The 12,603-nt window shown below is 40.1% G+C and overlaps 1 protein-coding gene across 5 annotated transcripts in view; it reads right to left on the minus strand.

The window, feature by feature from the left end:
- The window catches only part of arhgap17a (Rho GTPase activating protein 17a), a 108,290-nt gene that overhangs the window by 43,176 nt on the left and 52,511 nt on the right, over positions 1–12,603 (minus strand). For all 5 annotated transcript variants that reach the window (XM_068003005.1, XM_068003003.1, XM_068003008.1 and 2 more), the window contains exon 2: positions 618–657. In XM_068003005.1, the coding sequence (XP_067859106.1) occupies positions 618–657 (40 nt within the window). The remainder of the gene's footprint in view (positions 1–617; positions 658–12,603) is intronic.

The following is a 12,603-nucleotide window of genomic DNA, read 5'->3' on the forward strand; positions in this document are numbered from 1 at the left end:
TTAAAGCCAGTAGGACATTCTGGAAAATGCTCTCTAAAATGTACAAATTCCAAACAAACAATCCTAACTGCTGCATAACTCCATATTAAATAAAAATTAACTAGCCAGCATCCATTCAGCATCCAACTTTTAACGACTTGTCATATTTGGTTTGAGAGTTCTCTCATTTTTTGTTAGCAATAATACAAACCAGTTGCATTACCACGGCTGCTGTTTGACAGGAAGAGCACAATCTGTATCTGAGAGGACAACAAAATGTATTGCATTCAGAAACAGAACTTGCATTAGTTCTATACTTTCAAGTATCCAGAATCCAGATCTCAGCCCATGACAAAAGGGGAATCTCTCTCTCGTATATTTATATAAAAATCGTGCCTCAACATATACACACATATGCATACCATATTAGTTGTTATAAAATCATGGCTTTCATAATAGTGTGGTCATTTATAAAAAAATATATTTGAACAAATATTTGTACTTGAACTGAATGACTTGGCTACATCCTCAGGTTCAGCTAGCTTTTAATGCTACTCACAATGCTGTGTAAATGTGATCAGTTGACTGATACCTGGAGCTCTTGCTCCCAATAACACAATCAATAGGAGATCCTTTACCTGCAGCAGGTCATCACTCAGTACTTCAGTCTTCTCAGCCCTGAAATATAAAAGTAACAGTGATTAGAATCATGTTTAAACTCATAAAAACATTAGAAAGTACAAGAAAAGGCCACTTTATCCATCAAGCTCTCCCCTTTCACAGTCCATGCATGACTACCTCAAAAATGGACTTACCTCCCCTCCACCCATGATCTTCATGCTTTCTTCATAATCTCCATGTAAATCAATCAGATCTATTAATATCTGGAAAACTCACAATCCTCCTTCTTGACAGGTATTGATCAAATTCCTTTATAAAAAGGTAATTATGCCTTTGTGTAAGTTTTGTGCCAAACACTGTAGTGTTCCAGAAGTAACCTGGGGTCAAATCCATTACAAACTGGCTCCTGTGATCTCAGTATCACAGAGAATAGAACTGCCACTCTTCCACTGAAGAATGAGATGGTCTAGGAAAAGTATTGTTTAAACTACATTGATCTCTTCACACTATAAGGACTGCATCTGTTGTTGCTGCAGTAAAACCTTTAAAAAAAAATAAATATTCTAAACACACTGCTCTAAGGTATCAGTCACACCTCGCATGAGAGCTGGGATGATGTTGAAAACCAGTTATCGAGTAAATTCTTTAAAATTCACATAGAAAATGCTGCTGCAGAAATTGGAGCTTCTCTCTCTACACAAACTACAATACATCTTAGTGACTAAGGCTGCTGAGTTACAATGACTGAATAAGTCAACTTCTATTTTTTTGCTATGAGATTCCAGGATGTTTACCAGTATTTTGAGGGTTGCATTCTGTGATTCTGTCCATTTTTCCATGTAACCCCAACCCACCAGTCTTGGCCGTGCCTTTCATTTTTGCTCTATTTGATTCAACTTTTTCAGGTATAAAGTATAATAGGGCAAGATTATACTTTATATCTGAAAAAGTTGAATCAAATAGAGCAAATAGATATCTGAATAGTGCACATTTAAACAAACCATTCACAAAGACATGTTGGACTGGGACTGGAGCAAGCCCACTGTGAACAGCTGACTTTACTTACAAAACCTCATGGTATCACCTTACAATACAATACAAAGTACAATTTAAAAATCAGCCTTTAATAAGACTGAATAAGCCATTTCTAAACAAGCTCACTATGCTCAGTCAGGACAAGTTCACAGCAGTCAGAGCAAGTTATCCGTCCTGGGAACAGAATTCTTTATTCCTCCAGGAGTCAAGCATTTTAAAAAAAATCTTCCGCAACTAACTGGACTGGAACATAAATCAGGATTAGAGTCTGCGCCTCATACAAGTATGTGATCAGTGGACCAACCCACAAACTGCCATACATTCTAGTCTTCCAGAAGTAATACTTCACAAAATAACTCCTGCAATCTCAGTATCACAGAAAGTGGAACTGCCACTGACACACTATATGGTCTTGTTGCCATTTGTACGGAAAGGATTAGTCACTAGCCTAACTTTAGACTTATACTGGCCAAGGAGCAGCCAGTTACTGAGGAACTCTTCCTGTTCTTAAATAGAATCAGGATCAAAGGTTAGGTCATTAAAAAATGTGAAGCTTCACAATCCACCCATTTTAAAAAATCTCATGTCTCTCTAAAGAGAAATGCAGATATGTCGGCAGGAAATATTTGCGTCAAAAGTCACCTTTTTAATTTTGAAGAATCTGGTAAACGCTATCGCATAAAGGGTTTTAGATAACATTATCTAAAATACCAGTTACAACCTCATGTAAACCATTGGCCCAATTTGACTCTATACTCTCACCATTCAAACATATTATAGGCTTGCTATCTTCATCAAATGAGGATCTGTGTTATGCAGCCAGACTAAGGTTGAACAACGTGAAATTCATTAAACGTAAATTTGGCTTTTCTGCCCCTCCCCCTAAAAAAAAAGTTGTGTGGAAAGATAAACTGCTGCAGTTCTGTCTGATGTTTCCAGCACAATGCTTTTTGTCATCCCAACACTGGCCTCCACCTCAAATCACACTGGAAAATGACACTACAACTGTACCCATCATTTCAGTCACATCATGACTGAACCCCAATTTGCCTGCCTCCTTAGTCAATCAGAGAGTGAGACATGACACTCCAATCTCATTTCCTAAAGTTGCAGCTAAGTCAAAGTGAAATTAGGCATTTGTGTCACTTTCACTTTATATCATTAGTTGCCAGTACAGCAAACAGGAGATGGATCTAGGTCAGTTAGATAACTGACTTTTATCACAATCTCTGCCTTTACAACACCTCTTTTGGAAATTCTGGGCACCTGACACAAAGTCCTTAAACTAGATATTGGATTGGGGAAGAGGGGAGAAGAATAACAGAGCTTGGCTCTCTAGTAGTGTCTATTTTTCACAAGATGAAGCTGAGGCCAGGAGCTGGGCAACCACATGCCTTTAGCTCTGAATTGGCTGATATCTGAATTGTGGTTAGCAATGTTCTCAAGACAATCCAAACTCTCCTTCTGCCTATCTTTAATGTAAACTTTGCTTCCTCTCTCACTCAGTATGTACAATCCTATCAGGAGGGTTCATGGTGCCAGGAAGCAACATTTGTGTGATCTTTGAAGTGACTCTCCTCCTATCCCTTACATTTCACCCTCCATTTTCCACCTATCTCACTCGGAAGTCCACTTGAGGGCACTTCATTCTAGGCAGATTTCACACTCCTGTGGAAAACTGAGGGTGAAATGTAAGTCCAGACTGGGAATCCAACTAGCATCTTGTAGTGGTAAGCTCACTGTACCCTCTAGTTGCCGTTCATATACTAGAGAGGTTCAATGCGTGCCACTTTTAAAGATTTTCTATATGAACATAATTCGGAAGATACAATCCAACTTGTTGAAATGTGTGCATGTGGTGTGATCTGGTTTCCCTGTTCCTATTATTGAAAGGAAACAAACTGCACCAGAAGAATTGGGAACAGTAAGTGACAGCTGAAATGGTAGCTAAAATTATATCAACTCGCAAATTAGAGGGAATCAATGAGGAAGTATTGTTGAACAGGTTTTACAAGGTACTGCATCATCTGGCATTTGTAAACAGTTTGAGTGTAACAGGTTCAGCCTGTAAAGACAATACAGGAGAAATATAATATAAATAGTTCTACAAGCAACACACAAAGTACAGGGGGATGAGTAGTCGGTGATATCATTAGTTTGTATTTTTTTAAAATCTGGGTGAAGTTGCCACATTGGCTATTGCGCAGAATCAGTGACACCTGGAGGCCATTTTTAATTTCTAGTAGAAAACATGTCACAACAAGTTCAATTTTGCAAACTCAATGCTGTTTCTCCAATTTTCTTGGGTGGTGGGAGAGGGAGAAGCATGAATTGATAAAACAACAAGCCTAGAAGGGACTGTAACAAGAGAACCATTATCTGAAGGACAAAGGCATAACAGCTCCATTGCATTTGGTCAATAAATGCCGCAGGCTACCACATCTAAATCTGCTGTAACTAGCTACTGGAATGCAATGTTCCAATTATAATTAAACATACTGTTTTTGAAGACTTTCATCTTTTTATGAAATAGGCTCTTTTACTGGTGTTTATATTATCTGAAGCAGGTCAGCCACATTCTATGACTTTGGCCTGAGCCATTCAATCTTGTAGGACTTTCAAGTGTCCACGCAGTGGATGGGATTGTATATGTGGTACACAGATGAAGTCACTAAATAAGGGCAGTCAATTGTGGCTTGAGAAGGCAATAATTCACTTAGAAGCGGAACTTAGAATGGGCAGTGATTCTAGGCCATGACTTCTCAAATAAGTCAGCATCGTGCCTCTGCACTTCTAAACATAGCCTCTCTGTCCAACGAGAAACTGAACTAAATAAAAAGGAAGTACTTTAGAATTACTGGCTTTAGTCCTCAGGATGTATTAGTAATGAAACTGAAAATATTCTTGTACAAAATGGAATTGCAGCCTTCAAATGGTTGATTCTGTTTTGGTATAAACTCAGAGCCCAACAGTACGGTCTTGCAAAAACAACCACACTCAAAATCGAGAGCGGCAGTCACTCCGATACTAGCACTGCACTTTCACATACAAGTGCTTTAAATAACCACTGCCCGACAGCATGGAATAGAAACCAACTGAGCTGCTCAGATGAGAAAAGTACTGGGAATGTACAGTAGTACCCCTGTGGTTATTTTGGGGGAAAATGATCTCGGCAGAAGCAGAGAGGAAATATTGCCCAGTGACCTATGTTTTCAGTCCCAATATATTTTGGGATTGATTACAGCTGGATAATTTATTGCATTTATGCTACAACTTTCATGTTGATCTTTCAGCATCTTAGGCACTTGGCTGATTCTAAAAGTGTAGTACAGACACAATGTACATTTTAAAATGGACACAAGTGAGATCATCCAGAAGAAGTGCCTTACACTGGTATGATTGCATGTTAGCTGCTGTATAAATGTAACTGATTCCATATCTTTCTTAAACCACTTAACATTGCAAAATTGCACATTTGTAACTTCAGATTAAATGTGGTTCATTCAAACTTGTTTCTTCACCTCCCCCCACCATAATTTTTACTCCATGCTCCTAAAGCAATGCAAGTGGACATCATCAGTGCATCATGTTCACTTGTGCTACCCCGAAAACGGCATCAGTGTCCCGCTGCGTTAAATTGTCACAACTACATGGCATGCCGCAAATGAGCTAGGTTGTGTTACAACAGTCTACATCCTCCCTCAATTCAAATATACCACCAAAAACTTGAGATGGCTTGAACCCCCACATTACATTTGTAGGATGAGCATTCACACCAACAATTCTGAACAAATTCAGTTCCTGATTTCAGCCGGGCCATTGGAAGTATGGCCGTGATTAGATAAATGAAAGTTCAAAGTATAGGAGAAACAGAAAATATACTACTTGTGTACAGGAGGGTCAATGGAGCATACCTGGGAGTGGGTGGCCACTCAGCTGGGGTAAACAATACATGAATAGCACGTCATCTCTCCACCATGCTGTGGATTAAGGTGGCTTTGATATGCCTGGTGAAAAGAAAAAGCAAATTCCCCTTTGGGAATTTTCCAATAGAATGCTGAAGATTCTAGGCCTTTAAGAGTTAATTTCTGTTAAGGATATATCTAGAAAAACCTGCCCCAGGCTGCTGTAGGGTTGTTTATTTGCTCAATCATGCCCAGGCACCATAGAATTTGCAACAAAACTAGAGAAGCTCCAGTTCAATCTGCTCAAGGTGCAGAGTTTCAAATAAATGGAAACTAATTAACCAAAAACTATTGTAGTTCATCTACATAAAGATAAATGGTGCTTCTTTGCCCAATTTTTTTGCTGGTCAGTGAGTTGGCTGAACTAATGATGCATTAAACATTGCTGCTCATTATTAAAGGTGCACAAACAGGCATTTCATTCATTTATTCTCGCCATAACCTCAGGATTATATAAAAAGAGACTCACATTTATATAGTACCTTTCACATCCTCAAGATGTCCCAAAGTGCTTTACAGCCAATTAATTACTTTTGAAATATAGTCACCGTTGTCTTGTAGGCAAACTGGGCAGCTAGCTCACACACAAGATCCCACAAACAGCAGTGAGATGAATGACCAGTTTGGTGTTGGTTAAGGGATGAACATTGGCCAGGATATCAGAGAGCTCCCTGTTCTTCTTTGAAAAATTGCTGAGAGATCTTTTAAGTCTACCTCAATGAAGGTTTAAGATGAGGTCTCAGTTTAACATCTCATCTGAAGGACAGCATTTCTGACAATGCAACACTCTCTCAGTACTGCTCTGAAGCATCAGTCTAGATTATATACTCAAGCCCTGGAGTAGGGCTTGAACTCACAACCTTCTGACTCAGACGCAAGTGCTACCACTAAGCCAAGCAGACACATCTATTTACATCAAAGTAGAATTAAAAAAGGTGAGTAAGTTCTTATTTGTTATTAGGCCTGGCTTAAGGAAAATGTATTGTTGGAATAATCTTATTTTAAAAAATCTAGTGCAAGTAACCCAAACCAAAGGCACTGGGAGGTTGTCTGCTAAAATAAGCAGCCTTGTCCTGCAGGATAATCATTCAGTGTTTTAATCTTTTATTACCACACCTGTCTGCAGAGGTTGACACAAGTTTCACCCTCATGGCACAGACTGAAATCTAGCTTTGATTTAAAAGTGATGTCTCAATAGAAAACAAGAAGTTGCTGCAAGTTCTGGGCTAACCCTGAAATTCAGTGTGATAAACACAAATCACGAAATGTATCCCAGGCTACTGTGTGAGGCAAAGGAGGAGATTGCGGGGGCTCTAACACATATATTCAGAACCTCTCTGGCCACAGGGGATGTGCCAGAGGACTGGAAAACCGCTAATGTAGTACCATTATTCAAGAAGGGGAGTAGGGAAAAACCGGGGAACTACAGGCCAGTGAGCCTAACATCAGTGGTAGGAAAATTATTGGAAAAAATTCTGAAGGACAAAATTAGTCTCCACTTGGAGAAGCAAGGATTAATCAGGGATAGTCAACATGGCTTTGTCAAGGGAAGATCATGTCTGACTAATTTGATTGAATTTTTTGAGGGGGTGACTAGGCGTGTGGATGAGGGTAACGCAGTGGATGTGGTATACATGGATTTCAGTAAGGCCTTCGATAAAGTCCCCCACAGGAGACTGGTCAAGAAGGTACGAGCCCATGGAGTCCAGGGTGCCTTGGCACTTTGGATACAAAACTGGCTTAGTGGCAGAAGGCAGAGGGTGATGGTCGAAGGTTGTTTTTGTGACTGGAAGCCTGTGGCCAGTGGGGTACCACAGCGATCTGTGCTGGGGCCCTTGCTGTTTGTGGTCTACATTAACGACTTGGATATGAATGTAAAAGGTATGATCAGTAAGTTCGCTGATGATACAAAAATTGGTAGGGTGGTAAATAGCGAGGAGGATAGCCTCAGTCTGCAGGACGATATAGATGGGTTGGTCAGATGGGCGGAACAGTGGCAAATGGAATTTAACCCGGAAAAGTGCGAGGTGATGCACTTTGGAGGGACTAACAAGGCAAGGGAATACACAATGAATGGGAAGACCCTAGGCAAGACAGAGGGTCAGAGGGATCTTGGTGTGCAAGTTCACAGATCCCTGAAGGCGGCGGAACAGGTAGATAAGGTGGTAAAGAAGGCATATGGGATACTTGCCTTTATTAGCCGAGGCATAGAATATAAGAGCAAGGAGGTTATGATGGAGCTGTATAAAACACTGGTTAGACCACAGCTGGAGTACTGTGTGCAGTTCTGGTCGCCGCACTACAGGAAGGATGTGATCGCTTTGGAGAGGGTGCAGAGGAGATTCACCAGGATGTTACCAGGGCTGGAGCGCTTCAGCTATGAAGAGAGACTGGGAAGATTGGGTTTGTTTTCCTTGGAGCAGAGGAGGCTGAGGGGGGACATGATTGAGGTGTACAAAATTATGAGGGGCATAGATAGGATGGATACTAAGGAGCTTTTTCCCTTCGTTGAGGGTTCTATAACAAGGGGGCATAGACTCAAGGTAAAAGGCGGGAGGTTTAGAGGGGATTTGAGAAAGAACTTTTTCACCCAGAGGGTGGTTGGAGTCTGGAACTCACTGCCTGAGAGGGTTGCGGAGGCAGGAACCCTCACAACATTCAAGAAGCATTTGGATGAGCACTTGAAATGCCATAGCATACAAGGCTACGGACCAAATGCTGGAATATGGGATTAGATTAGACTGGGCTTGATGGCCGGCGCGGACACGATGGGCCGAAGGGCCTCTATCCGTGCTGTATAACTCTATGACCATATAGGATACCAAGAGTGTAGCACTCCTACGTTTCATAGAAAAAATTAGCATTGTCTGTGGTTCTTTCCACTGGCACAGGGGATGTTCATCCAACCCGAGCAAGAATACTGCTGTAATCATACAGTAGCATATCGGTTAGCGGTACTGGACTAGCAACCCAGAGCTCATGAGTTTAAATCCCATCATGGAAAATTATGAAACTGAATTTAATAAATCTGGTAATTTGTGACTAGCACCAGAAAAAATAACAATGAAAGCCTCTGGATCTTTGTAAAAACCTAAAAGGAACCAGCCATTGCAAGCTCCTCTCAGATACTGTATTTCTTTACCCTACAAGCACAAGTGGACCTTTAAACATAGGCTTATAGTGCCAGCTCAATAAATAAACTAAATCTCATGAGAAATTTCTGGTAACAATATACATTGAAAGCACTTTAATTTTACCTGTGACAAACAGTTTTTGTCAATGTGACAAATCTTTTTAAGTAACTCAGAACAAACACTAGCCTGATAGAAAAAAATTTGTACTTATGTCCTCAGGATGTCCCAAAGTGCTTTACAGCCAATGGATTACTTTGAAGTAATGAAAAATAATTATTATGTAAGAAAACATATCTTGCACACAGCAAAGTCCCACAAACAGAAAATGAGCACATGACCAGATAATCGGTATTTGGTAGTGTTGACCAAAGGAGGAACGTTGGTCAGGACACTGGAAAAACTCCCAGCTCTTCTTCCAATAGCGCAGTGGGATCTTTTACATCCACCTCAGCTGTCAGACAGGGTCTTGATTTAACGTATCATCCGAAAGAAGGCAACTCCATGAATGCAGCATGAATGCAGCACTCCCTCAGTTCTGCACTGAATTGTCAGCCTAGGTTATGTGCTCAAATGTGTGGCGTTGCTTGAATGCACAGAGGTGAATGAGCCAAGATGATATTTCCATTCATACAGTCCTCACAGACCGATAAATAAAGGGAAACAATGGCCTCCACCGACATTATAATATAGAAATCAAGAAAGGCCAATGATGTGGACAGAACAAATGGGTTTAAGACAAAATTTAGATGTCAATTTCGTATGTATTTCTGGAGGGATATTATGAGACGGCAAGGTTGAAATGAAATCAAAAAGGGACTACCTTCTTATCAACCACTGCCACGGCTGTAACTGACACTTTTGGCCAAGACTTCCTTAAAGTATTCTGGACCATCAACAGTGGTGGGGGGCGGGGACGGACGGTGGGGAAGGATGCCACATTTTGCTGATGCCACAGAGCTGAGCTAGGAGAAAACTATAAAAAAATATCATCTAAATAGAACGGAAGCAAAAAAAAACCTTGACACCAAGAGCAACTCACACACCCGATCACTGCATCTAACGACATAACAAATAGTGTGACAATGATTGCCCTGCTGTGGGGGACTAATCTGCGTGATGAAGCATAAAGCCCACTCACAGAGTAACAAAACTCCACCTAGCACACTAATTGGTCATGTAAATTAAGTTACTGTATACCAGGTTGTTTCACTGGTGAATGAAGCTTATACAACTACCATCTGTCACTTGAGTTTAATGGGTCATCCTCACTTGTGGAACATGGCATTTAAAGCAGTGCCCCCCAAATTAACCCTCATTTCTCACTGTACTGTTATAAAGAACTGTACTGAAGCTCATCATAAACACCACATGAACAATGATAGGTTTCCCAACAAAATCAATAATTCAGATATAAACTTGCACAATGCCTCCACCCCACTTGAGAGCAGTCATTGTAGACTAATTTCACTGTATAAAGTATTGTACGCACAGAGTGAATGCAAGTTTCATTTCAAGGATCCCACATAGTTAAATGGTAAATGCAGTATTGGTATCAATTCTCAGAGGTGCCAATGTGTCACCTATATGACTATGAGGATTAAATAAACCAATGAAGATTACACTCTGTAATGCTGATCTGCTTACATGGAAACAAACTTCATCATTTGCATTGGTTTGGACCTGTATGACTTCCACTGTCTGCGTGTGGGCAAAGTCTCTTGGGCAAAGTGCTGGTACTGTTCCATGAATACAGGGTCAACATCTTCATGAGTGATGGGGGAAGGAAAAATTGGGAAGATAAAAATAAAAATTACTTTTCCCAACATTTTTTGTAAATTTCCCAATTATGTGCATAACAATCATCCCTTGCAAAATACTGGCAAGATATCACTCAAAAGCAAGAGTTCATTTTAAACAGATACAGCACTGGCTCACTCAGGAAAAGCTTAAAATGTTTTGAAGTAAATTCCTCTTTTTACCATTACAGTGAAGCTCTCTACCTTCCTGGAATGTTTTGATTAATGGGCCCATTGGACAGAGTGACTTCCTGAGTCTTTGTCAGGATACTGAGGATTGCTCATGTAAGGAGTTCTTAAGAAAATTATGTTGGGCATTACTGGTGGTGGCTGATAAGAGCAATCAATAGCCTACAGTATTACATGTGATCTTTGACATGAAGCATGTGATCAGTACAGCGAGCAGCCCCAATACTTCTGCCGTGAAGCAGTCTAGACAAGCGTCTGTCTGTTCAGTATCAGCTGAACTAGTCTGTTTGGAAAGCACTTCTGTTTCCTGCTAGAATGAGAATCAAGTTTATTCAGCCACTTTCACATTGCTGCTGGAATTAAGCATACAGCACCCAAGGACCTGCAAAAGATGCCATTTTACTTGAATCTTACTAAGGAAAATCTACAGACTACATCTTTTCCAGAGCAGCATAGCTCCCTTTGGACCAAGCAGGGCTCTTACTGGGAAATTAGCTTAAACCATGATTTTGTTTGAAGAAGGAAGCAGGATAGCTCCACGATTATAAACTGATGTAGGACCTTATGGATGGTAGGTATTACTAAAAAAAAATCAGGAAAGTTTTGTGCTTTCACAGAAATTGACAGATTTCCTAAATCTCCTTAATGTTGGGGATTCATGATGAGGAAAGATGGGAAAAGGGAAAGAAAAAAATCAGAAAATGAAGTGTCAAAATTACGTTCCTCTAGTTCAGATTTTTCCATTATGAAGGGATCAGCTGCAACATACTAATGGGAGCTTTTTTCAATTCACCCTAAGGCTTGTGGTAACGTGGTTATTGCAAGCACTACTGGAACATTGCATTGACGGAGTCTCTATGGATCACATTTACCAACAACTCTCTTTAAAAAAAAATCAATTCTACTTTGTTCCTTCTCCCAGCACTCCTCAGGATTATCATACACAAACACGGACATATGTGGTGAAACTAGGTTTGCAAGGCCCACTAATGAACCAGTGCAAACTGGACATCACCATACTTGAGTGAGATGACAAAGTCACCATTTTACTAATTGGGTCACTTCTCAAGTTGTCAGTGTCCTTAAGATTCATTTGAACATTTTCCTTGTCAAAATCCTCTTTTAGAAGCCAGGTTTTGATACTATATTACTGGTTAGATTAAAATAGCATTGTACAAAAACATTTAACAGAATTACCATGATAACTACTTCAGTTTAAATATCTTCATTCATCTAGTAAGTTATGCTAGACCATGTCAAACGGATAATGGTATTCAGCATAAATACAATTTACTATGGAGTGGCTGGAGATGTGTCAGTGATTCTCCATATGGTGAACTCCTGTGCACCTTCTCAACTGATCAATCTGTACAATGTAGGTAGCTGCTTCCATGATCATATCTGCACTCCATGCGATGCCACCCATTCCAGATACCATGCCCGTTCAGCTGACAGGGAACTGTAGTGATCAGTGCTGTCAGAAAGGACTCTACCCAGTTTGTCACCAGCTTATAAAATGAATCAACTTTATATAGGTGTATTTGGAAAATGCAAACCAATTCCCATAAACAAATATTTAAGACTTAGACTCTCTTCCTGCTCCAGACTTGGTCAACACATTGGCATAGCCAATCTTACTTATGGGACTGCTGATTATAACCAGTTGTATATGCTCTAGTTAACTGCATGTTTGCTGTCAATACAGCTTGATTGGTTGGTTGTACCACAAATGTTTACAAAATATAATTATGGAGACAGTGGGACCACCTGGAAGAGGTAATCTTGCATTTGCTATGAAAAAACAACTTGATCAAATGAACGGCCTTTAAGTTTCTAGCTCTCTTCTATCATTGTTATCAACTTAAACACTAGTTTGGTTAACTG

The sequence above is a fragment of the Heptranchias perlo genome, chromosome 22 (genome assembly GCF_035084215.1).
Source record: "Heptranchias perlo isolate sHepPer1 chromosome 22, sHepPer1.hap1, whole genome shotgun sequence".
Taxonomy (NCBI): Eukaryota; Metazoa; Chordata; class Chondrichthyes; order Hexanchiformes; family Hexanchidae; genus Heptranchias; species Heptranchias perlo.